At 40.9% G+C, this 26,675-nt stretch overlaps 1 protein-coding gene across 1 annotated transcript; it reads left to right on the top strand.

Annotated features, from left to right (window-relative positions):
• Positions 1 to 3,314: 3,314 nt before the first annotated feature.
• On the top strand, positions 3,315 to 26,089 carry LOC137872927 (gamma-enolase). Its single transcript, XM_068711437.1, has 13 exons — positions 3,315 to 3,442; positions 14,077 to 14,162; positions 15,190 to 15,285; positions 15,522 to 15,580; positions 18,078 to 18,147; positions 19,109 to 19,242; positions 19,911 to 20,002; positions 20,231 to 20,361; positions 20,873 to 21,070; positions 21,154 to 21,355; positions 23,235 to 23,343; positions 23,437 to 23,495; positions 25,706 to 26,089. Exons 2-13 carry the CDS (start codon positions 14,078 to 14,080, stop codon positions 25,773 to 25,775), a joined length of 1,305 nt encoding a protein of 434 aa, XP_068567538.1. The 5' UTR covers positions 3,315 to 3,442; position 14,077; the 3' UTR covers positions 25,776 to 26,089.
• Positions 26,090 to 26,675: the final 586 nt, after the last annotated feature.

Genomic DNA, 26,675 nt, shown 5'->3' with positions numbered 1-26,675 from the left:
TGGGATCTTGACTGAAATTCAATATGTATTATTTACAATCAAATACTGCTTTGCTGCTTTTGAGGTGATACATTTTATGAATTTCAAATACGATGAGCTGTATTTCAGCTTGACACCCGCCACACATCCCTGTGAATAGATGTTTAGAAGCCAAAGTCTGCTTCACACTTATTTCTTATTTTCTTTTCTATAAATCTGATAGAGAATCCTGTATGTAAAGGAAACACAAATATCTTGTGAGTTTCTCAGGAGTTTTTTTTTTTTTGGGGGGGGGGGAGCTTAACTTAACAAATGAAGTGAGTATTTAGCTTCAGAGTTCATCACCAGGGAATCAATGGATCAATAAGAAAGGCCGGGACGGAGTGAACCTGTACAATCGTGTCTTTAATAGGAGTTTGTTTTGTCTGTCAGTGCTGTGTTGTTGGTGGAGGGGGAGCTCGTTGAAGGAAAGGCCAGTCGACCTTCAGTGGTAACGCAGCAGAAAATGAGGTAATTACAATGCAAGGCACTTCTCCATTACCCTTTTCCTCCGGAAGGCTTCTCTTGTTCTCTCACTTCACAAGCATTTCATCGCACTTTGATCTCTCCTCACTTGCTCTTTTTCCTCTTCTTCTCTTTGTTGCTGCTTCCTGGTTTCTCTCTTCCCTCTCTCGCCTCCTCCTCTTCATCATTCCCCCTCTCTCTCTCTCTCTCTCTCTCTCTCTCTCTCTCTCTCTATTTTATATATATATATATATATATATATATATATATGTATGTGTGTGTCTTTATCAGTTGCTCACCCGTGGCTAACCGGGAGGATGGATGTCAAGGACGTTGTGCTGCTTGTCTCCCAAAGATAATCCCATTAAACTCAGGAATTTAATTATAGATTATCTCACATGCTCACACTCACACACACACACACACACACACACACACACACACACACACACACACACACACACACACACAGCACACACATACAAAAACATGCGCTGAGAAATGCACATAAATACAAAAAACTGCAACGCCGAGATTTAAATACTCACCCATGTAGAAACATTCTTTAATACACAACGGTAACACACAAAGACGTGAACGCACACACACACACACACACACACACACACACACACACGAAACGCACACTGGTCTCACCCCGTTGCCCTGTTGCCCTGTCAATGTGTATCAGTGTCACCCTCCGGTCGGCATTAACAGCTCCACCAGTCTGTTTTTAGAGCAGGAAGGAAGCAGCACAACATGAACAAAGGAAGTAAAGCAAATCACCACACCACAGAACTCGACCAAAACGGGACGAATGTGTAGGAATCTTTGAGCACACTGACCAGAAATTTGTGATTTTTGACATTAAGTTATAATTCATATGACATAATGTTCATTATATTAGTACAGCTACATTGAACCAAAGAGACGTGGCCGCAGAAAATACTGGTTCCTGACGCCTTTAAATGTATTTCCCATCTGTTGGAGTGCACATTTAAAGGAGTCCACTCACAAGGTGTAATAAACTGCAGGTAACTATGTGACAACCAGGCGGCAACCTCGGCTTCTGCCGATTGAAGCTAATGCTGAAGTGTGTTAAAGCTGCATTCTCTCTAATGTCCATCAGGGGGCGACTCCTCTGGTTGTATAGAAGTCTAGTCTAAAACGACTCTACTTCTCTCTTGATTTATTACCTCAGTAAACATTGTAAACATGAGTTTATGGTCTCAATCTCTAGTTTCAAGTCTTCTTCAATACAGCATGATGTTCATTTAGTACATTATGGTCCATTTAGAGTCAAATAGACCATAAAGCAGGGTATGCTTTAAGGGCGGGGCTTACTGTGATTGACAGGTTGCTGCCACAGTGTTGTCCGATCTGGAAGTTGTCTGTGTTTTTGTCTTACAGCTTTAACCCTTTTACAGTGTGTTTTCCCTTAATGAAAGTTAATTGTAACATTTTAATCTTTTAAAAATGTCTTATTCAGTGTTTGGTACTTAGCTCCACCCTCTAGTGTCACTTCTGGTTCCAAAACACTAAGATGGGAACAGCCAACAATGAACTCAAAGCTTTAAAACAGCAGTCCACAAACCAATGGGTGACGTCATGGTGAATATGTCCACTTCTTATATACAGTCCATACAAAAATCCAGTAATGACATAAATTTGATTATACCTTGAGTTGAGATTTTTTAGTCGAGTCTATATCGTCAGGATTGTTCATCTTTTGCACTGATGAGAGAGTTTTACGTTCACACAACTTTCAAAGTGCTCAAACTGGCCGTGCTGTTTCCCCAACTAGCTCAACAACGTATACAACAGATTGTATGATATGAAATACTTTGTTAGGTTTACGAAAATATCGTGAAATACTTAGTTAGGTTCAGGCATGAAAACCACTTAGTATGGTTTAGGAAAAGATCGTCGTTGGGGTCAAAATAACGAGAGAAGTACCGTTACTGAAGTACTGAAGTACGCACGTTACGTGACAAATACATCAACGTTCTTGGTTCACAGAGGGAACTAACAGCGGTCTCCTGGTAGATCTCTGGTCGTTGGACTCATCCACCTTTTATACTTCCTCGTTCATGATTACGTGGATTTTTGTATGTCTGGGATGAGACCAGCCTGATCGACTAAGGGTTGAGTGCCTTGCTCGAGGGGAACATCGAAGATCACGGGACCAACCAAAGTAAACATGGCGATTCAAAATGAACCAATGATCGGGCTGCGTTTTTAAACACACAGCACCTGCTCCTGCTTTCAAAGGGATTTCTGCTGCTGCATTGTTGTCGGTGTTGAAATGCTCACACACGCACACACACACACACACACACACACACACACACACACACACACACACACACACACACACACACACACAGACACAGACACAGAGCTTCATCATGTCTGAGTGTGGAGGAGAAGGATGGATTATGTAACTGTATATACGAGCGACTGAACCCCACTGCAGCACCAGAGAAGAAGAACAGGGAGACACACACACACACACACACACACACACACACACACACACACACACACAGAGAGAGAGAGAGAGAGAACCGGTCCTCCCTTCGTCTATTTTTACCTCCTCCGTTGGGCGACGAGCCTCTGCACCCCGTCCTTATCCCTTCATCACACCCCTCCGTCCATCTCCTCCTATTTAATTAACCCTCCTCTTCTCCTCCTCTTCCTCTCCCTCCATCTACCTCTGAGTCATCTCCCCTCCCCCCTCTCTGTCACACATCTCACCCTCCTCCCCTCCTGTTTTTCCTCTCTCTCTCTTTCTCCTGCTCTCTCTTTCTCCCGCTCTCTCTCTCTCTCTCTCTCTCTCTCTCTCTCTCTCTCTCTCTCTCTCTCTCTCTCTCTCTCTCTCTCTCTCTCTCCTGCTCTGCCTCCTCTCCAGTATTTTTCTCGGTTGCCGTGAGAGGCAGAACACACACACAGGCGGCAGGTAAAGGAAGGAAATCCTCCTTTTCCTCTTTTCATCCACTCAAAAAGGGTTTTTTTGTGCTTTTCCATACGTTATTTTTCATTTTCTCATGATTTCATATTGATTGGCTACTGCTCAGTGCAGATAGGCTGCGGAATGATGCTGCTTGTGTGTGAGATAGATTCAGTAATGGATGTTACTGTACGTGTGTGTGTGTGTGTGTGTGTGAGTGTTTGTGATTTTGCTTCATGCATTTTTATCTGATTTCTTGAATATCTATGTGTGTATATTTGTGTGTGACAGGAAAGCATACACTTGTGTTAGTGTGTGTGTGTGTGTGTGTGTGTGTGTGTGTGTGTGTGTGTGTGTGTATATATCATCCGTTTTAGATGTTACTATGTGTGAATGTGATTCTGCTTCATGGCTGTCAAATGTGTGTGTGTGTGTGTGTGTGTGTGTGTTTTGGCAGTAGGAGCATTATATGTGTGTATCAGTGATTCCTGCAGTGAGTGTTGGATGGTTTATTTATTTTCAAATGACAGGAACATATGTGTGTGTGTATGTGTGTGTGTGTGTGCGTGTGTGTGCGTGTGTGATTTTGCTTCATGCATTATTTTGGAGAAGGAGTGTGCATGTGCAAAAATATTTGTTTATGTGGGTTTTGGCTGCAGAAATATTACGTGAGTGGTTTCTTGGATTTCTTGGAAAATGGCTGTCAAGTGTGTGTTTGTGTGTGTATATATATATATGTGTGTTTGTTCAGGTGTGGGTTTTGGCCACAGTGTGTGTGCGTGTGTGTTTGTGTGAGAGAGAGGAGATCCTGCAGTCAATTATAGTGGAGTCCTTGGTACATCAAGTGTGTTAGTGTGTAACATGGTTGATGTGTTTTAATGGCCGGCAGAGGAGTGTGTGTGTGTGTGTGTGTGTGTGTGTGTGTGTGTGTGTGTGTGTGTGTGTGTGTTTTGGCCGTACGGAAATATTATCTGCTCATGCAGTCAAGTCTAGTCTCTGGTATATCCAGTGTGTGTGTGTGTGTGTGTGTGTGTGTGTGTTTGATGGTTAATTATTTTTTCAATATGGCAGGCGTGGGAATGTGTATGTTCATAGGATTGTGTGTGTGTGTGTGTGTGTGTGTGTGTGTGTGTTTTGGCAGTAGGAACATTGTGTGTGTGTGTGGTGTGATCTTGCAGTCAATCATGTTTGAGTTCCTGGTATATCAAGTGTGTGTGTGCGATAGTTGATATCTACCATGGAAGACACAGAAATGTGTGTGTGTGTGTGTGTGTGTGTGTGTGTGTGTGTGTGTTGGATTTCTGCATCTTTGGCACTCTGTGTGGGTGGATGTGATGTGTGTGTGTGTGTGTCAGAGTACTTGTGATAATTGCGAGTTAAAGATGTGTATGTGTGTAAATGTGGACACATTATTGCGTATGTGTGAGACTGCTCCACTTCCTCTTCTGTGTGTGTGTGTGTGTGTGTGTGTGTGTCTGCCATACGTGCTATGATCAGCCTTCTTCCTCTTCCTCCTCCTCCTCCTCCTCCTCCTCCTCCTCCTCCTCCTCCCTCTCTTCATCCCCCCATTCCTCCTCTCTTCTCCAGCCAAACAGGGTCATTTAATTATTCATCTCTCTCCTCCTCTCTTTATCTCTCTATCTCTCTCTCGCACTGCCTCGTTTCCACTCGCTCTCCATTTCGTCCTCCCTCCCTCCCTCCTTTCCTCCCTCTCTCTCTCTTCTCTCTCTCTTTCTCTCTCTCTCCATCTCTTTCTCTTCTCCTCTTCCTCCTGGCCATCCTCTCTCATTCTCTTTGCATATATTTCTATTTAAATCCATCTTTCATTCCTCCTCTCTGTCTTTTTCTCTTGACTCTTCCTTATCTTTATTTGTTTCTCTCCCTTTCTCTCCAAGGATTGATTTTACAATTAATCACAAAATGGCACAATTTCATTTACATTTTTTCTTAGATGTCCAGAGAGTTTGGGATGAGTTATTTCAGACGTCCAGGTTTGAGCACTTTGAATATTGGACGGATAAACGTAAAAAGATGAACAACAATCCTGACGACAGAGTGCTTTATGTTTACTTCCTTCTGACTAAATAATCTCAACTCAAGGTTTAATTACCAGCTTCTTGTATAGACTGTATGTAAGAAGTGGACATAGTCACCGTGACGTCACTCATTGGTTTGTGGACGGACGTTTTGAAGCCTCGTGTTTGGCAATTTGTCCGTCGCCATCTTGTTTTTTGCAAACAGAAGTGACACGAGACGGTGGAGCTAAGTACCACCGAACGCTGAATAAGACATTTTTAGATGACTACAAATGTTACAATTAAGACACACAGTGAAAGGGTTAAAGCTGTCAGAAGAAAAGAGACAACTCCCAGAATGGACAATGGTGTAGTAGCAATCTGTCAATCACCGTGTAGCCCCGCCCCTAAAGCATACCTTGCTTTATCTCTCTATTTGACTCTAAATGGACCATGATTTACTAAATGAACATCATGCTGTTTTGAAGAAGACTTGAAACTAGAGATTGAGACCATAAACTCATGTTTACAATGTTTACTGAGGGAATAAATCAAGAGAGAAGTAGAGTCATTTTCTCATAGACTTCTATACAACCAGAGGAGTCGCCCCCTGATGGACATTAGAGAGAATGCAGCTTTAAGACACTTCACTTTTCAGACCCGGAGGTTGCCGCCTGGCTTTTTGTCATAAACTTTGTCAGCAGATGGTGTTTGTTCAGTTATAACGGAGTTTACTAGAGTTGAATTCTGGGCCAATTAACACATTTTTGGATGAATTCCGAATTTTGTTTGCTGCATGTCATCCCCTTTCTCTCTTTCCCCACATTTCCTTTCCATTTCTCTCTCCACTGTCACTGTCAAATACAGGCATACAATGCCCAAAGATGCATCTTAAAATATGTGTTTATCCGATGCAATTTAAAGGGATAGTCTGCTGAGTTTGTTGTTGTTATTAAGTTATGGGATTTGTAAGAAACAGATTGGTAAATGGTAATGAGATATCCTGACTTTTAGTCCGTAGTGTCGGTCAAGCTCCCGATCAGCTTTATTGGTCAAATATGTGAGCAAACCTTTCAACGTACTTAGAACAATTTACAGGAAGATAGACACACAGCTAAAGGACAACAAAGCCGAACAAATACAGGTACAAATAAACTGAAATGAGCCAGGAGATTCAGTATTTCTATCCATCGTTCACTCCATTTTGTCTTTCTGGCGTCATTCTTCCTTCCTCTTCTCATCCCTCTTCTCCCTCTTTCTTCAGCTATCTGCACCCCCCCCCCCCCCCCCCACCCCCCGCATCCAGAGACACTGTAGATACAATGATATACATGTTGTCCTCCCCTTGCGTGCCTTCATCCCTCTCTCCCTCATTCACTCTCTCCCCTGGCTCGCCCTCTCACGTGTTATCTCTTTTCTTCTTTTTTTTTTTCAGTGCCGCTATATTTTTCTGCTGAGCACTGCAGTCTCCTGTAGGTGTGGTGTGGTGCGTTCATGGGTGTCCTCCCTCTCTCTCTCTCTCTCTCTCTCTGCTGTAGAGCTTACGTAACTCACACAGCACAAACAGCACCGAGACACACAGGCAGAGATGGAGGAGAGAGAGAGAGAGAGAGAGAGAGAGAGAGAGAGAGAGAGAGAGAGAGGAGATACGAGTTATAAGGTGGAGACAGCAGGAACATTTGTTTATGGATATGAGATGAGTGCGTGCTGCAAACACCTTGCTGGTGTCGTGCATACAACACAGTACATGTACGCACATTAGACTGTGTTCCTTGTGTACATAACATAGTATGAAACCTTACATATACTGTGGGGAGGCAATGTTTTTTGTTTTCTTTACATTAAAATACGCAAAACTGAAACTGAGAACAAATACATTCAATTGCCTCAAGAAACATCATCCCTCGTGAAATTAGTTTAGCATCATCTATTTTTCTCTCTTTCTTTGTAAGATTATTTGAACTAATTATAACAGTTGTATCATTGTTACTTAGTGAGGATATCACACGGGGCTACAATAATTCACGATAAAAAAAATAAAGTATAATAATGCTATCGGTCTTATTCAGCTTTAACTATTTTTTATTATGCGTTTTTGTCTTGTTTTGGGGGGCAAATGAATTACACTCACAATGTACGAGTGCAGGGAGTTGCAACGAGTCTGTACATAAAATGACTTAAAAGGAGTTTATTTACACAATATTATTAAATGTGTGTTATTAAGAAGGTGTTGATATTTCATTTTCAAACATCAATAACAATATACAGGACGACAAGGGAAAATGTGATTGTCTAACTACCTTAAATTGGATTAAGATGCTATTTACACTTAATCCGTCGAGATGTTTATCCTTGACGCTGACTTTTTTCCAACTTGTTACAGAAAGGCTCACAGCTACTTTAAAGTCTCTTTCTATGTTCTAAACTCCATCACAATGACCCTAAATCGCTCTACCGTTTCTCATGAACAGATTGTAAAGTGGGCCTCAAATGTTTTCGTGCTTGCGGGACTGTTATTACAACTCTGACCGGGGTTAAAACAAAAGTTAAGCTAAAGTTAAAAGACTGAAAACAAACATATAGCTGCAGTTTTTCGCCTGTAACACGATCTCAAACTAACATCTTCTTAATGTAACAATGCTGCTGTAATTTATCAACCAACACAAACATTATAAAGAAAAAAACCCAGCTATATTCACCTTGAGATGCTTACTTTTGATGGGAACATTGTTAAACACATGTAGCAAACAAATCAAATGTAATTCATCAGCCTCAGCTCTACTGTGCTATTTAGCACATGTTAGCATGCTAGCACACTTATAGTCCCGGTCAGAGCGTCTTTAGCTTCTGTACTGTGACGTGCTCCTTAGTGAAAAATACATATTTGAGTGATGGTCAGTCAAGAAATGGATTTGAATAAAATCTTCTGTTTTGATTGGTCCGCAAAACAAAGTGTGCGGGCTCAGAATGTAGCGCGACCCGGAGCTACAGAGGCTCAACACTCAAACCTCCATGTCTCTAAAAGCTGCAGAATAATTAATGGGTGATGTCATGATATTATTGGCTGTAATTAAAACTACAGTAATCTATATTTTGTATACAGGAGGTTCGGTAGTGTGCTATTTAACCTTTACACAGTACAGTAATTACATCTGTACAGTAATTTGAAACGTATTGTTTACTGTACTGTATTCTGAAAACAGTCAATAAGATTCAGTAAATCGCGAAACTATCCGTTTCATTGCTTTATATTCATGTAATAAATATACAAATGTCAAATAGATGGTACTCTGCATGTACAAATAAAGAAAAACAAATCCAAAAACCCAGATCGACGTGATAACTATACGATGTTGCTGTATTTTGTTTAACAGGAAGAAAAGCTGATTGGACTTAAATCTTAAAAAATGAATAATTACATTTTTGTAAATCTTTTTTTCATATATTGTTAAATAGGGGAAGAGGGGATGTGATCTAAAATGATTAAAAATGCACTTTCATTCCATCCCGACTAACTAAGATGGTGATAGCGGTAATTGTTAAACATTATTTTCACTTGATGCTAGCATTTAGCTCAAAGCACCCTGGAGCTGTTTAGAGGTCACTCTTAGTCTTGTTTGAAATAAGATTTTATGTCACAGATATTTAGGTCCGGTGGTATTTATAGACATTCACACATACTGATTAACATTTCATAAGGGTGGGAATATCAGTCAAAATGTTGCTGCTTTGGTGCTTTGAGGATATGGAACAGAGAACAGAATGATGTAAAAACAGAATGATGTACAACAGTTGGCAGGCGTCCTGTATTCTGCAGTAGAAACTTTGGGAAAAAAATCTGCAGTACTCTTGGGTGGGGCTTCAAAACAGCAACAAAAAGAGAGAGAGAGAGAGAGAGAGAGAGAGAGAGAGAGAGAGAGAGAGAGAGAGAGAGAGAGAGAGAGAGAGAGAGAGAGAATAAAGCACATAAAATAAAAAGAGGCCGGTAGAGAGAATCACCCACACATCAATCCCCTTGACTCTGTATGTGTGGAGGTTTCTCTGTGCTGCCGGCGAGTCAGACACCTTATCTGCTCTTTCTTATGCTGAGCACCATTTATACATTTTACACATTTCGCTGACGCTTTCATCCTCCTGCGACTTGACAAGGAGCGTGAGGCCTGAATGAGCATGAACGGCGGCGGGTCGTCGGCGTTGTAATTGACCGACAGTGAGGGGGGGGGGGGGTGGATGGAAATATACCCGAGTCGCTCAGAAGGATCACGTACGATAGAGGATGGGGTGAAAAGACAAGAGGAGTAATGTGATTTTGCAGCAGGTTAAAATAAAAAGTGCATCGGGGGGAATTTATGTCCCCGAGGATGAGAAGGAAGGTGGCTGCAAAGATACGAGCGAAAATAAAGAAACGTTTAGACTTTAATGTCTTCAGGACGGTTTAACACTAACAGAAAACACCAGAGATGACTATAGAAGACATATGTTAACAAAAGAGTTTATACAAAGAAATAAAGATATTAATAAAGATACTTATCATAAAAAAAGATGGTTTCAGACGGTTCTAATCGGCCACAAACATCTACAGAAAGAAATGGAAAATAAAGAAGCAGGATACATAAGGAAAACATCTTACACAAGATATTAACATAAGACCACTTATTCACTCATTCAGTGGGTTTAAAGCTTGTAGGAACTAAAGGAAATGAAGGGAACTTAGAAGAGAAGACATACCAAAAACCGGACTAAAAGGGCTCACGTTGAGAAAAAATAATTGAAACGTGTGATGTGAAATCAGAGCACATTATCGTCACCGCTCAAAGATGAATTCAGACGTCAAAACAGACATGAACGCGACTATGATTGGCCTATAAAGGATGTGTGAGGGTCACTGAAGAAGACAGAGACTGAGTCGCGTTAACTATGATGTTTCAGTTTGTATCTGCACTGCTTATACTTTGTAGTTTTAGTTTAAGTTGTACTTTACTGGAGTGTTTGTCTTTTCTGCTACTTTAAATTTCTATTGTCAATAAGACTTTGCTGATCCTGAGGAGGAAATTCAAGCTACCAAACAATATATGAAGTGGTATATAATGCATACAAATAAACATAAGTGATGACAATACTATTCTGAAATGAAGCATTCTGCAGAAAATTTTACTTCTAGTAGCCTACTTTAATTTAATTTAACACTTTTTGCAATTTTACTTAAATAAAGTGTTTGAATGCAGGACTTTTACTTGTACCTTGTGAGTATTTTTACACCGTTGTAATATTTATTTTAGTTAACTAGTGCAACATGCATATTGGGGACGGGGCCGAACGCTCGGCCTGTGGCGAGGACCGCTCATAACCTTCACATAGTGGCTTCAGACACCCAAGTCGCGGCTAATCAGAAACACCGGTGAAATACAGTCTGGTTCACGGGAAATAAACACACCCTAGTCCAGAAGAAACGGTGGAATGCACTTAGCGGAGGTACTAATGTCCAAATAGTCACTTGCTTTGACATAACAACCTCGTTAAAAAGTAGAGCATGGATTTAGACGTGCTCGACTCTGAAGCCCCTCCCCCGCTGCTGCACGAAGCCCGTCTACTTATTCAGCCAAATTTAATATTGGGATGCGTCGAATGTCCAAAGTGAACCAAATTCAACACTCCACGTCCTCCCGTCCCCATCAATACACACACTAAGTGTGAAGTCGATCGGATGAACTGTTCTCAAGATATGCAAAGGACACACAGACACATCGACAGATGGACGGTGATTCTTTGCTTCATTAGATTAAAATGTTGGAGTACTTCTTCCATTACTGCAGCATCTGTATCAAATTCTGTAGGACACAAACACCAGAGGAAGCTTCGGTTCTTTCCGCTGGCTTACCGGCACACCTTAATGGACCTGAGCCACCATGAATGTAATTATTTATACCTGCACTTCTCGCTGAAGACTTAAAATGTCTGCCCTGAGTAAGCCCTAAATCATTGCACCCTCTGAAATTTAATTTCCCCATAGATTTGGCTTCAAACGGCTCCAATATCTGTCTCTCTGTTGGCAACACAGTGTAGTTTTGCGTTGATGAATGCACACTAAAGGAGACGAATGAGAAAAGATGTGTCTACAGGAGTCTGCTCTGTCAGTGCGCTTGCAAGGACGGCCTCGGTACAGTGACAGGTTTCTGCGAGCTAGCGGCGAGCCAGATTTAGCTCCCCACAGATCGATAAAGTATTCATACGGGACGGAGATGAGGACGGCATAAAAAGGCCCTTTTTTTTTTTTTGACATGTCGTTGCAGTGCTGCGTGCCTCGAATGTCAAGGAGGAGAAAGAGGGGAAACTCCCACACAGGAGATTTGCATGGATGATGATGAAATGAGGACGGATCTCCTAATGTGTTGGAGTTTGAATTGCACTATGCTAATGATGTCACGGAGATACAGAAATTCAAAATGCATTATCAAACTGAATGAATACATTTTTGATCTTTGCGAGCGGATCAGTTTTTCACACCGAGAATCTAAAGAGAAACGAGTCCCTTCATGTTCATAATTAGGAGTAAAAGTGAGAGTGAACAGTGCAGTGAAAATGAGTTTATTATTTATCATTAATTCAATTTAAATCCATCCTTTTTGAGATCACGTCTGACCTGAATATGTCTCCTCGTCACTAAGGGTTGTATAAATAAATCCATTGATACGTTTGAGTGTACGTTTTCAGTAACCATTTGCTCATTTTAATCAAAATGGTGTGAATATTCACAAACACATAAGATGCAGGTGGCATTCAAAGTCTTTCGACAATCAAATAGAAGAAGAGAGTTTTTCCAAAACTCACTTAGTCGACTTCAAACACGCGGCAGTAGTTTATGTTTACACGTAACATATCCAATTTTACACACAAAAAAATGTTGATTTTCCCCAAATTCACGTTTGTGGACTAAGCGACTGTTGGGCAAATTAAACTTTAAAGATGCAAAATGTTTTAAGAACAAAAGTGAAGCGTCAGCCGTACAATCCTGTAAATGTTTCTACCTTGTGGGTGATTTTGATTAAAAAAAGAAACACACAGCGAGATTGCTGCCGTGCACTAACCTACTTAAGCGAGCGCTCTTGTGGTTTCAAAGTGTCGACCGGCACCCAGAGATGCATCTTTCCTGCATTAGCGATGCAGGATTTTCCGAGCCGTCTCTCCTGGGAGAGAGGTAGAAACAGCAGTAAACAGCAGGATGAAGAACATACAAAGACTGTGAAAGCAGCACCAAGGGTCACACTGATACAACTCACCCCCAAAAACCGGTCTTCTTCTATTTTCCTTCATTTAACCAGCAGAGACGTGGCCTTAGAAGTGGTTTTGTAGCATTTTAGCTGTTTTGCTTCAAGTTAAAACATTAACCACCACCGAGTTTAAAACTGGTTACAACTGCGACCTTAATCCCGGAGGAAATACATTTTCTCTCTAAGCGTAAGTGAGGGAGCAGTTTAGTTGAACGGGACCATAATGTTGAAGTCTAGTTTGAGTTTGCAGCAACATTCCTGTGTCCTTTTTTTTTTTTTTTTTTTTGCAGAATGCTGACATGCAAGTTTCTAACTTTGATCACAAACATAATTTCGATAGTCTAACGAACATGAATCCAGCATGTTTCTGGTTTAAACAGTGTTTTTGAGACTGGACAACACAGACAAGAACGGTTTCAAATTATGAATGAGTGAGGAGGTTGGACTGTAAGAGAGACGGGAAGTGACGTTGTCAATACAAATTTGATTAAGATGATTCAAAAACATTACAAGCCTCCGGTCACTTGACACGACTGTCCCTCCTCTGCTGGTGTGAGGTTGCAGAGAAGAAGAGGTGGGTTGTCTCAGAGTCTTTGATAGCTTTATTGGTTTATTGGTTAAAATACACTTATTTTTAATGCAGAAATCAGGGAAAAAGTCACTTTTTTGCTGCATTGGGCAGGGAAGAAAAGACAAATGGAAAACTGTACTCAAGTAAAAGTAAAATATTACTTATTATAGTTTACATTGTTACAACAAGGCAGTTCTAGGGCAAAGAGGAAGACGATATATATCAGGTTTTGAATACACAAACTATTAATCTCTGCAGCCTCATCAAATCTCAAACAACGGCAGTTTCCAGTCTGGATGGAAGGAGTAGCCATCGGATGCATAATTTACTCCGTCGCCGAGGATTTTAGCTGCAACCTGCTTCCAGAAACAGCAAAGTAACTGCAGAGTGTGTGTGTGTGTGTGTGTGTGTGTGTGTGTGTGTGTGTGTGTGTGTGTGTGTGTTCGTAAATGTGCGTGAGACGACCCAGTCCTCTGTGGTGAGCTTTGATTTTTACTGTGAATCTGCTGTGATGCTGTTTCTCTTCTCGCCTGATAGGTTGTTCTCTGTGTGTGTGTGTGTGTGTGTGTGTGTGTGTGTGTGTGTGTGCGATGTAAAAATAGATCTTTTTACCCAGGAGATCTCTCTCTCTCTCTGTCTCTCTCTCTCCGTTATTCTCTCTCCCTCATCTTCGGTTCAATCTGAAGCTTCCATAACCAACGCAACGTTCAAAATGTTTCCAACAGGATGCCCGACGCATCTCACGAGGAGAAAAGCAATCATAACCCTCTTCTCCTCTCTGCGTCTCAGGATGTCGATCGTCAGCATCGTTGCCAGGGAGATCTTGGACTCCCGGGGAAACCCCACTGTTGAAGTGGACCTTAGCACGGAAAAAGGTGACGAATGTCAGAGCGAAACAAAAAAAAAAACAACAACATGATAATGTGGACGTCAGATTCATCGTGTCGGATGACCATATATCAATCAGTTCTCCGATGAGGGAAGATTTTGTCTTCTCAGTTTAAGCATGCTTTCGTAAACCCCACTGACATAAAAGCACATCACATGACATTTTATACAGGATGGTTTACAGATACTTGATTCTTATAGAGAGCATACAGGCAACACATTCTCAACTCAGTGGCCCTGTGACGCTCTACGTTCCCCTCTAGCGGCTGTTTGGGCAGCGAGTCCGTTTCAGCGCGTTAAATAAACTTCCAATGTAGGTTTACTCATTTAATCTCGTTAAGGGCTCTTTGCATGAGGAGAACATGGTCTCAAAAAAGTATATAATGCAATTGTCCTTCAAAAATATTCCAAGGCACACACAATTAAAACGCCTTTATTCTACATGGCAAAGTGTGTATTTAAAAAGACCTTACACAGGTCTTCATCAGTGTAGGTTGACTTAGTTATTAGATTTACTTACGCAACGGGTTAGGAAAAGATGGTGGTTAAAATAACTACGTTTGTTTATTACCGTTAGTTAATAAGTACGTAAGTTACGGAACAAAACTGCGGTACAGTAAAACAATTATGACAATTATCACACGACCAGCGGCCAGCTGAGTGAAAGTCCAGTGTTTGTTCCGTCCAGCCTGCCCTACCAACTGCACTTTATTGACTTTCTTACAATTTAAACGACGTTAGTAGCTCTAACTGTCGAATAATGCTGTGGATGTGTTTACATTGGAGTCTGTTGAAAGCCAGGTGCGTCTCATACAGACGCTGAAGAGTGAAGGACATAGAAAAATAGCCAATTTGTTTTAATCTGGTGGGGACTCCCAAAAGGGAGAGTGGGTATTACAGGGTTAATGTCTGAATATCAAAGTCCTGCCCATGGGTAGAATTAAGAGTATGACCTGCGTTGGTTTGGTCCTCTCCTCTCTACATTCCTTTCATTTAAAACTTTAATCCTTTCAGGTCTGTTCAGGGCTGCGGTGCCCAGCGGAGCATCCACAGGGATCTACGAGGCTCTGGAGCTCCGAGATGGAGACAAGAGCCGCTACAAGGGCAAAGGTACCGGGACAGATTGTTTGCATGTTTACATTCTTCAAAAAAAGTTATGTATATTAGAGGTTTGGTGAGAGCCAGAAGGACTCAACCATACAGTCTCGGTGCAGCTGAAAGACCAAAACAATAAGCAACAGAGACAGAAATGTCCGTCTCCTTTTACTTTTCCTCCTTTATTTGTTGCAGAATTACAATTTCCCTTTGCTGGCTGACTTACGTTCGTTTGTCCTCTCTTCTTCTAGGAGTTTTGAAGGCGGTCGGGCACATCAATGACACTCTGGGTCCCGCCCTCATAGCCTCCGTAAGTCACTGAAACATTCATACACTACATCCGACTATCACCACATTCTACATGCCAAGTCTGACATCCTTTGTCTCAGCAGGCCTGTGACTCGAAGAGAGAATTAGGCACGGAGTAGTTCTTGTTAAAGGAATAACTTCTGAGAATTTGGCTAAAGTTTTTCAGAATGTAGCTACAGTTTGTGACCATAGACTGCATATAAGAAGTGGATGTAGTCGTGTTTTGTGGACTGCTGTTATGAAGCCTTGAGTTTGACGATTTCGCCGTCGCCATCTTGGATTACGGCTGTCGCCATGTTTTATTTTTTTGTTTTGTTTGCAATCAATGAACGGAAGGAATATTATATATATATTATAATATAGATGCCATAGAGATACGGCTCTGATAGCGTCAGCGACCTGTCAATCACAGTAAGCCCCGCCCTAAAGCATACTCTGCTTTATGGTCTGTTTGACTCTAAATGAACCATGATTTACTAAATGAACATCATGCTGTATTGAAGAAGACTTGAAACTAGAGATTGAGACCATAAACTCATGTTTACAATGTTTACTGAGGGAATAAATCAAGAGAGAAGTGATACGAGGCTGATTTGAATCGTATTCATGATTCATGTTATTGTGAGAGACAGCAGTACTTAAAATCAAAGATGTGTATACGGTCGGATTGATTCAGTTGATGCGCAGACAGGATCAGATAAATTCATTCAAGCGGTCGGTAACGGAGGAGAAATGTGATGAGTGAGTGTGTAGAGATACTGTGAATGAAAGATGACGATAATTTGTCTGTGTGAGAATGAAGTGTGAGCGAGTGAGAGGAACAGTGAACGAGTGTGTGTGTGTGTGTGTTTGTGTTTGTGTGTGTAAGGGATCGTGTGAGTGTGTGTGTGTGTGTGAGAATGATGTTATGATATCTGCAGCAGTGCAGCACTTTTTTGATTGATGATCATTTCTGATCCATATTTTTATAGTCAAATGATGAAATAAAAAATTATATTTTTATTGATAAAATAAAATAAGATAATTAGTTGTTTTATGATGTATTATAAGCTTTTTAGAGCTAGTGTTAGGAAGTTAAACAGGTCATAATTCATCTCTAGTATCTATTTTATAGATACTAGATTTATTATATATTGCTATTCAAGTTTCTCAAGATTACATTGGAACACATCTTGGTAACGTTTTAATTTTCATTCGCCCAATACTCATTTTCACTGAACTGATTTATTGTTCACAGTGTAACATGATCAGGGATCAGCGAATAGAAAAGCTGATGTCCTCATTGCATGTTTTTACTGAATATCAGAATAACGATTGTCAGTTATTCTTTATTTCACAATGTACCCAGGGAGAAGAAGGAAACACACCTCTGGACACTGACAAGAGTAGATTTCAATAGATTTATGTGTTTTAATACAGCGGGCATAAACCTTTTTCATGTCAAGGACCTCTAAACTGATACACATTAGTTCAAGGACCTCCATCTGAGAAGATTACAGAGCGCTGCAGAAATGAGTCCAGAAAATGAGTCAGCGTTTTTGCGCTTCCTGTTTCCTCGTCTCAAAGTCAATGTGTTTTTTTAATGTCTTTTGGTTAGATGTCTGAAATAAGATCTGAAAAAGATATTTTAATGTTTCTCTGATATAAAATAGATCATTAAAAACCCTGAATTTAGAAGCTTTTTAAGTGTCTTAAAAAAGAGTCTAAATGAGACGACTAGACGTCCTCACTAGAACACTAGTCCTCCTTTAGCTCAGCGGTGGAGACGTGAAGTCATGTGACGTGAAGTCATGTGACCGTGGTGGAGTTCCTTTATAGGCTACCGTTAGCTTTTCACTTCAGATGATTGTATTCACGCTTTAAAAATCATAAAAGCGGTGTTAATTCGTGAAGATTATCTTGCCGAACAAAATGTATAAATATCATAAATGTTTATTTTCTGCAATAATATAAAATCCAGTGGAAGAATCCCATTGGATTTCGTCATAAAAACGTGGATCAGAACAGAGAAAACATGACTGTTGTTTTTTTTACGTTGAGATTTTTCTCTTTATACTTTGGTCTAGAGGACAGAATGACTCCATCTTTTCTGGAAAACAAAGATCAAGTGTCATGGCAGTGAACACTATTGATCGGAACCAGCATCAAATGACACTTTAATAAAGTTACTGTACATGTAATTAAATTACTCAAAACTATGATTGGTGGACTGTCAAATTTAATAAACGGTTAAAACTGCAACTTTTCTTAAATTCACATCTGTACATAAGTGACTATTATTATTATTATTATTATTATTATTATTTGTATGATATATAACTTCAAATATGGACTTCAAAACCTCAACAGATTTGAGCCAAAATTTATCCAAAAAGATGTCTGAATGTGTCAATAAGCCAAAAGCTTGTATAGTCTTAAGAATGTTGTAATAAAGGTAATAAATTGCTCCACCTGTGCGTATTTTTTAACGGTGTGTTTCTGTATTTGTGTGTCTGCAGGGCATCAGCGTGGTGGAGCAGGAGCAGCTGGACAACACGATGATCGAGATGGACGGAACAGAAAACAAATGTGAGTCGTCGCCAGCTGGAAATCCTCCTCCTCCTCCTCTTCCTCCTCCAGCATCCATTCAGCAGCTCCCATGATTTCACACACACTTTTGAAAAATTATTTTTTTAACCAAAGCGTTTGTCACTTTGTGACAACAAGAAACATAAATAGAGACGGGAACAAGACAGAGCTAATAGATTGTTTTTGCCAAACAGGCTTTGGCACGGCCGAGCTACGCAAACGCTTAATAAATAAATTCTCATTTATTTTAATCTACAATCATGCCGACTAATCATTTCAGGCAGCGAGGTAAACAGCAGCGAGAGTAATGGCGGGAATTCATTTCAGCCAAAGGAAACCTGTCGGACTAAACTGGAGCTGAATGTGTTGTGAAATGTTTTTAATTAACTCTCTGTCCTCGTTGAAATACACACAATTAGATGCAGAATAAAAGTCTCAGAGAGAGTTTATTTATGTTTATCGCAAAGAATAACAATTAAACCATGAGGATGTTTTATTTGTTTGTGTTGGTAACCCCTTTCTTGTCATTCAGGTGATTAAAATCAACGCTAACAAGTTGAAGATGGTTTGAGAATTTAAATGCATCACTTACAGGGGAAATGAAAAGGATCACTTAGGGGAAATTACAAGCTGTGACGTTAATTTAACAAGAAATTATTGAAAAATATTTAAAAAATTGAGCTGCAGATAAAGTCTGGTTGTGAAACTAAAATATATATTAATGTTTTCAATTAATCTGAATTAATAATGTTGTTTTTGGTCCAAATTTGAAAATAATCTGAAATGGAAATTCATTATTTGGTCATAAACTACCTGAATGTCTGTTAACTCCTCCGACATGAATAACTGCTACAAAAAAGCAAATTGGAATTGAAATAAAAGGAAAATACCAATAAAGTCCAAAGTGGTAAAAGGACAGTAAAATAATGAATCATTTCCTGTTTTCTGTCCCGTCAAACAGCTCAGTTTGGGGCCAACGCCATCCTGGGAGTGTCTCTAGCCATCTGTAAGGCCGGTGCAGCAGAGAAAGACGTCCCCCTGTACCGCCACATAGCCGACCTGGCCGGAAACACAGAGCTGGTGCTGCCGGTTCCTGTAAGACCCAGAACTCACTGCATCTACGCAAGAAAACACGACGATGATGAATTTCATTACATTTTTAGTACATTTCCTATTACAGCAACGAGATGAGACATTTATTTAGTAAATGTTTGTTGTTTTGGTTAGGTGATAGAAAAGTAAAACCTGCACACCAACTGAATGTGTTCAATATTTAATCTTTTTAATGCGTTACACTCTTTTCACACGTACACGTTTTAGATTTTTTCATGTGTTTGCACTGTAACATGATCTGGATTAGTGACTTTTAGACTTTGATGAACCCCAAATTACAATTTACACACATGTGCAGAAGTTTACAGATGTTTCTTAGTTTCTATATATTCTCTTCTCGTTTCCTCTCCTTGTCTCCTTGTGTTCTCCTATCCCCATTCTTCTTCTGTTCTCTCGTTTCCTCTCCCTTTTTCTCCTCATTTCCTCTCGTCACGTTTCCTTTCCTCATTGTTTTGTTTTCCCCATTTTCTTCTTCTATCTTCTCATTTCCTCTCCCCTCTTCTTCTTGTTTCTTCTTCTCTCATTTCCTCTCCCCTCTTCTGCTTGCTTTCTCTCCTCTCCCCTTTCTTCTATTATCCACTCATTTCATATTCCCCCTTTTTCCCTATTCCTCACTTATCCTTGTCTCCTTATGTCCTCTCCCCCCTCAGGCCTTTAATGTGATAAATGGAGGATCTCATGCAGGCAACAAACTGGCCATGCAGGAGTTCATGGTTCTTCCTGTTGGAGCCGAGTCCTTCAAGTAAGAATCCATCTCCAAAACCATTTTTTTTTAAAACTACAACATGAACATGAAGGATTTAAAGTTTACCATTTATTTCTTCTAAATCAATATCGAAGCTCTTTAATCTTTCCTGTCTTCCTTTTTTCACCTCCTTTCATGTTTCCCTTTGATTTCTTTCTCTCCTGCTGATGTTGGTCTCTCCACTCTCTGACGACCTCGTCCTTCTTCCCTCCCTCCGTCTCCCAGGGAGGCGCTGAGGATAGGATCGGAGCTGTACCACACTCTGAAGGGGGTGATCCAGGAGAAATACGGCCAGGACGCCACCAACGTGGGAGACGAGGGAGGATTTGCTCCCAACATCCTGGAGAACAGTGAGGGTGAGGATCCTCTGTTTAACCCCAACCTGCCTCGTCTTCTTCACTCTCTTCACGTGTGGAGAAAACGAGTGCATGGCTGCAGTCGAATAGTCCTTTTCTCTTAGGAAGGTTCCTAACTGAGTGAAATAACACAAGAGTATCTAAGTAGCCGCCGTGATAAGAGCTGTTCAAATACTCTAAATGCCAAGGTAAGGTGCTTCAATGCTTCCTTTATTAGCTCCTTTAGCATAGGAAACACTGGACCTTCCTTTCCAAAAGGAAAGTAGATAATTCTGCCCCACATGAAAACAAACAATATGCTTAAGGTTTAACAATTATACTCATACAGTCATAAAATGATGGGATTCATGTTGATGAATATAAATAGGCAGTGACAATCCTTCCGTTTCATTGCACATGTATTTATTTAGTTCAAACATGTAACAAATAAGTCAAACATTTTGACATTTATTGCTGAGCTAAAACAAAAATCTCTACTCCCTGCTCTCCATTTCGTCCCTTCACTCCTCAGCTCTGGATCTGCTGCAGACGGCAATAGAGAAGGCCGGCTTCACGGACAAGGTGGTGGTCGGGATGGACGTGGCCGCCTCCGAGTTTTACCGCGAGGGGAAATACGACCTGGACTTCAAATCCCCACCGGATCCAGAGAGACACATCTCTGGAGAGGAGCTGGCTGACATCTATCAGGGCTTCGTCAACAACTACCCAGGTGGACTGTACATCTTTTAGTTGGTCTTCAGGTCGGAGACAAAACGTCTTTTTTATTCACCTCTCCTCCCTCTCCATTCCCAGTGGTGTCCATCGAGGACCCGTTCGACCAGGACGACTGGGAGGCCTGGTCCCGTCTGACGGCCCAGGTGGGGATCCAGGTGGTGGGGGACGACCTGACGGTGACCAACCCGAAGAGGATAGAGAAAGCTGCCGAGGAGCGAGCCTGCAACTGCCTGCTGCTCAAAGTCAACCAGATCGGCTCCGTCACCGAGGCCATACAGGCGTACGTCTGCTTTAAGTCAATGTCAACAACAGTTTCAGATCTTTTAAATGGTAATAGAGACGCTAAGTCTCTCCCTTCTGGTTGACCTCATTTGAGATGAAACATATACGTCAAGGTTCAAGGTTCGAGGATCATTTATTGTCTTTATGCAACACAAGGATGGAGCCCATTTGTAACACAACGAACACAAACCACTTCAGCCAAACAGAATACATTTTTTTATTTCTAATACGTGCATAAAAGCTCGTGGACGGGAACTCTTTTGTCTTGCTTCCAGTTGTTTTTCAGCAGACTAAAATAATGCAACTTAATCTAGCAACAGACACGTTATTAAAATAAATTTGCTTTATTAGGAGGCTTCACAGGTCTACAAACACGACTGTGTGAAGACAACGCTGGTCCCACGCTACACACACGACTACTCAGAGAGAAAAATAAACTAATATGACCGCCTCGGGCCGGCGAACTTGGACTGATTAAAGAAGCTCATCCGTCTTGGCTGAGACGACAGAGAGGCCTATAGGGAGATACTTGGAGGCCCAGCTGCTCTGCTATCAATCACACATGTGGAATCACACACACGGCATGTTGTCAGCCATCACTCATTACCTGTCAGCCATGTTGACCTTGTGCCAGAGACCAGGAGCTCCGAAAACCGACCCGAGCAGGAGACAAACGTAGGACGGGAAGTGACAGCGAGGTTTTTAGTTTGAGGATTAGCCGTCAATCAAATGCAACGACGCAGCTATACCGCGTGGACTGGACTGTGGGTGTCTTTGTGCAGAGAGTGTGTGCACCAGTCTCGAAATGTGTGCGTCATCAATCTCAGACCCAACAAAACGTCACTCAGGGTTACGAAGCCATCAGTCACGACAGAGAAGCTGCGTTACAGCAGAAGGGGAATGAAACAGATAGAAAACGGTGGTGATGACAGCCGAGGTGATGTATTGTGCCCGTCACACGAAAAGCTTCCTGCGTCGTTAATCTGATATATTGTTTTAATATCTCAGCAGGATGAGATCTTGTTCCTTTTTTTAAAACCTCAAATTTGACCCCAGACATCAACAGAGTCTCAATTGTCAAGTTGTTAGCAGGTTAACATTTCACGTGTGCTCAAATAAATCCCTAATTAAATAACTCTAAGATTGATAATAAGGAGTAAAACAGACACGATTTCAAGTTTTAAGTAAGAGGATATCAACATGAAACTTCCCCCTGTTGTTTTCTTACATTAAGACAATTATTGCATTAGTTTTCTGAAATGTTTAAATATGCAAATGATGCATCATCTTATGAGCCAATTGTCACACATTTCCAGAACAGAAATCTGAACATTGGATACATTTAAAATCCTTGTTTTTTTTAGTTTTTAGTTAATTAGAGTCAAATGTTTTTATAGAGGAAATTTAGGATGTATGTTTGTATCACTTCATAAATCTGAAAATACTGTCAAAAATGTTCACCATGTTGTGAATAATAAAATGTTGTATAAATCAGGCAATGAATAATATATCAACAAACCCCTCTATAGAAACCTTCAGAACATAGAGAGGAATGAAAGTGTAACGTTTGGTGTGTGTAACAGATACTGAAGTGAAGATTTCTGGATCAGAGTCTGAGAAAAAACTGACTAAACTGATGTTTAGTTAAATTACAGACATTTTGAAGAGCTAAATCCAGTACTTAAGTTACAAAGTAAAGTAAGAGTACTCAGTTACTTTCCAGTTCAAACAACAATCTAACAGTGGACTCAGCTGTCGAGCTAAAGGAGCTAATTTTTGTTCTTTGTTCTATGTTCTCTGTGTCTCCTACTGATAGAAATACTGTGAACATCAGGCGGTCGCGTCTGATCACTTTCTCTCTCGTGTTCGTCTCTCAGGTGTAAACTGGCTCAGGCCAACGGTTGGGGTGTGATGGTCAGCCATCGTTCAGGAGAGACGGAGGACACCTTCATCGCCGACCTGGTTGTGGGACTCTGCACTGGACAGGTGTGGACGACAAGTCACCACCGAGTGACGTGATCATGATTAATTCATTCGTTTGGTTCTCTTGGGTCCTGATCTTTGCTGCCTGTGTTGCAGATTAAGACCGGCGCCCCCTGCAGATCCGAGAGGCTGGCCAAGTACAACCAGCTGATGAGGTCAGTGTGCCGCACGCACAAACCAATGCATGAACCAGTGAAGCTTTATTGGGATGCAGTAGAGAGATACAGTTCTGGACATGCTGTAAAGGACATGCATGGCTGCAGACCTTTCCATCTAATCTTTTTAAACACATTTTGCCAAAATTGAGCCCAACATATTTAGAAACATTTCTGATCTTAACTAGAATTTATGAAGAAATTCTGTGGGTTTGAACAATGAGGAGCTTCTTCTTTTTTTAAAGGGTTACATTAAAAAAAGAGAAAATGAACAGTACATACAATAAAGAATAGAAAATGTTCCCCTGACAAACAGTTATTCGGTATATTGTAGTTTGAATATGCTAATCTGTTGGAAAAGATAGAACAACTGGAAGTTTTGGGAACATGGACAGAACTTCTCCTCTTTTCGCCAGAGCACACAAATAAAAAGTTCACCTCTTCAAACCATCGGAGCTTTAAGACAATTAAAAGCTGTTCTTGGAAACCCATGTGGCTGCTGTTCAGAGACACAAGACAACAGATTTGGGCCTTATATGCCCATGGCCACGCCCACCTCTCAGGTGCAACCAGTTGCCTTGATGACAACCAGAAACAGCACACGTAGACAGAAAGGTAAAACGAGGCAAACTAAATTCTATAGATTACAGTATATAAAGTTAAAGCAGTGTGTTTTAGGACTATTTTCACTCTTAGGCACATCTCAATAGCAGCTGCCAGGAATTTTTTGGGGCATTTTACGATTCTGCAAACAACGGATACGTTGAATGTCGACGTTTTTGAATTCGATCAGAGCAAATGATGTAATATAACAAGCAACCATTATTGAAGTGTTGAGGTTACGTGGTATATAACAAGTAGAACGGGTCAAAGAAACACAGGACTTTCACCCAGAAGACAGCTGTTTGTCACGTTACGTTGTCATGTTACGTTGTCATGTTACGTTGTCATGTTACGTTTCTACGTTGTTATTTGAACACAAACCCTGATCTTACGTATCTTGCGGTTTGAAACGTACAGAAACGTGCGATGCCATTAGGGGGATGCCCAATTATTAATAATTTTTGTTACTTTATTTTTTGGCTACATTTTTATTATCCTCATCACCTGCTGGCTGATTTATTTCCCCTCATAACATAAAGTCATGGAAGCAAACTTTGTCTTTATAGGATCTAGACTAAACTTATTAAACGTAATGATGGAAACTCCTATAATTTAATATTATTATTACTTCTGATTCTCTGTAACTTTCTTCGGCTCCAAATCTGGCAGCAGCCCTGCTAATGCACAACACGCCTCCTCAGATTCCCGCTTTGTCTTAGCGCTAATCATCACAGAGCTAATTGACGTGACAGGCGACAGCAGCGCCGGTGTCACCCCATGTGTCCGAGCCAGTCAGCAGCAGGAGCAGTGGGAGGAGGGAGCAGGAGGAGGGAGGAGGGAGGAGGGAGGAGGAGGGAGGAGGAGGGATCGGCTCAGCGTTGTAATCCCATCGGACTGCTGAGGAGACGCAGGAGAGGTGGAGGGCGGAGAGATTTACAGGGGTATTAACCAGCGATAAACGCTAATCAGTGCAGTGAAGCGCGCACGCACACGTGTACAGACACGCTAAATAAATTAGTCATTTACACTGTGGCAAGTTGTCATTCAGTGGCAGCTTTGGAGATGCTTTTTTTTTTTTTAATCCAGCAATTTAAAATACATTTCCATAAATTTCAGGGATTCAAGCTGAAAAGTCCAAAGCAGGAGAGAAATAATCATACTTCTTTTAGTTTTGTTTTCCTGAACGCATCTCTTTGATAAACTTCCTTTGCAGACACAGCAGACATTATACAACTTTTTTTTTTTTTACAGACAAACTAATAATGACAAGAAAACTGATTAATCCTTAACAAGAATGGAAGTATAGTATTAGCTAAAAAAAGAAAACCAATCTGGAGTAGGCGGGAAGTTAGAGAAAAGATGAAACCCCCCCCCAGTATAAATGAATGGGTCAAACACGGGACTTTCACCCAGGAGACTGGTGTTGGTGTCTGTTGAGATTGTTTGGTTTCACCTTTTAGTTTTGATTTGTGAGCAGAGAGCTGACCAACTGACACCTCAGAGCTTTGTATTTTGAGCTCTGCTTACATGTCAGACGTGTTTTCACTCATATATGTTTAAATCATTTCTCTCTCCACTCCGTCCTTGTCCCATCTCATTCTCTGCAGGATTGAGGAGGAGTTGGGCGACCAGGCTCGCTTTGCAGGCCACAACTTCAGGAACCCCAGCGCCCTGTGAAACTGACAGACGAATGACTCACACACACACACACACACACACACACACACACACACACACACACACACACACACACACACACACACATCTAAACTGACAGACACGCCAAACATGGGAACGAGCCATGCACAATGAAATATCACACATTCATGAAAAAACACAGGAGCAAAAGAGCCAAGCAAAAAAGAAAAAAAAGATTAAATAACTTATGCACTGGACTTATAGGTAGGGTGATGATGCTGTATGCACACACACACGCACACACACACACACACACACACACACACACACACACACACACACACACACACACAGAGTATGCAGATGCAACACGCGCTCACGCAAATGCAGGGGAATACCATCAAAATATCAAATTTATAAGCCAGACATGCACTGTTACTGTAGTTTTAATAGTTCATGTACAGCCAGAGGACGGATCTGCAAAAATAAAGATTATTGTTGTAAAAACAGAGAGATAAATAAGTAGAGATATAATAGAATACTTTAAACTGACGCACGCAACTGAAAGATACGAAAAAGAAAAAGAAAAAAAAGAAAACTTTCAGCACCAAAAAAGGACGATGCACTCTGAGAAAGAAACACAAAACAGCTGTTTCAGGGACTGAGTGAAAAAAAAGAAGTACTACACAAACACACTTACACACTCAGCTGTGTCTCACTCTCACCTGGACACTAAAGTACCTGCACTCCACCCACTTCTGTCCTCCTTCCCTCCCTCGTTTTTGTCTCCTTTTTCCTTCTTGTCGTGTCCGTCTCTCAGTTTTTAAAACTCTCTCTTTCTTCCCGCCCTGATGTGATTCTGATTATTTGTCCTTTATGCTTGAAAAAAACCACCTTTGTCCAAAAGAAAAAGAAAACAAATCTAAACCCCTGAATCCC

This window comes from Cebidichthys violaceus, unplaced genomic scaffold (genome assembly GCF_023349555.1).
Source record: "Cebidichthys violaceus isolate CVI_PGR_0920_01 unplaced genomic scaffold, fCebVio1.0.p SCAF_16, whole genome shotgun sequence".
In the NCBI taxonomy this organism is placed as follows: domain Eukaryota; kingdom Metazoa; phylum Chordata; class Actinopteri; order Perciformes; family Stichaeidae; genus Cebidichthys; species Cebidichthys violaceus.
Note: the sequence above shows the minus strand (reverse complement) of the source record. Positions and strands in the feature narration are given on the sequence as shown.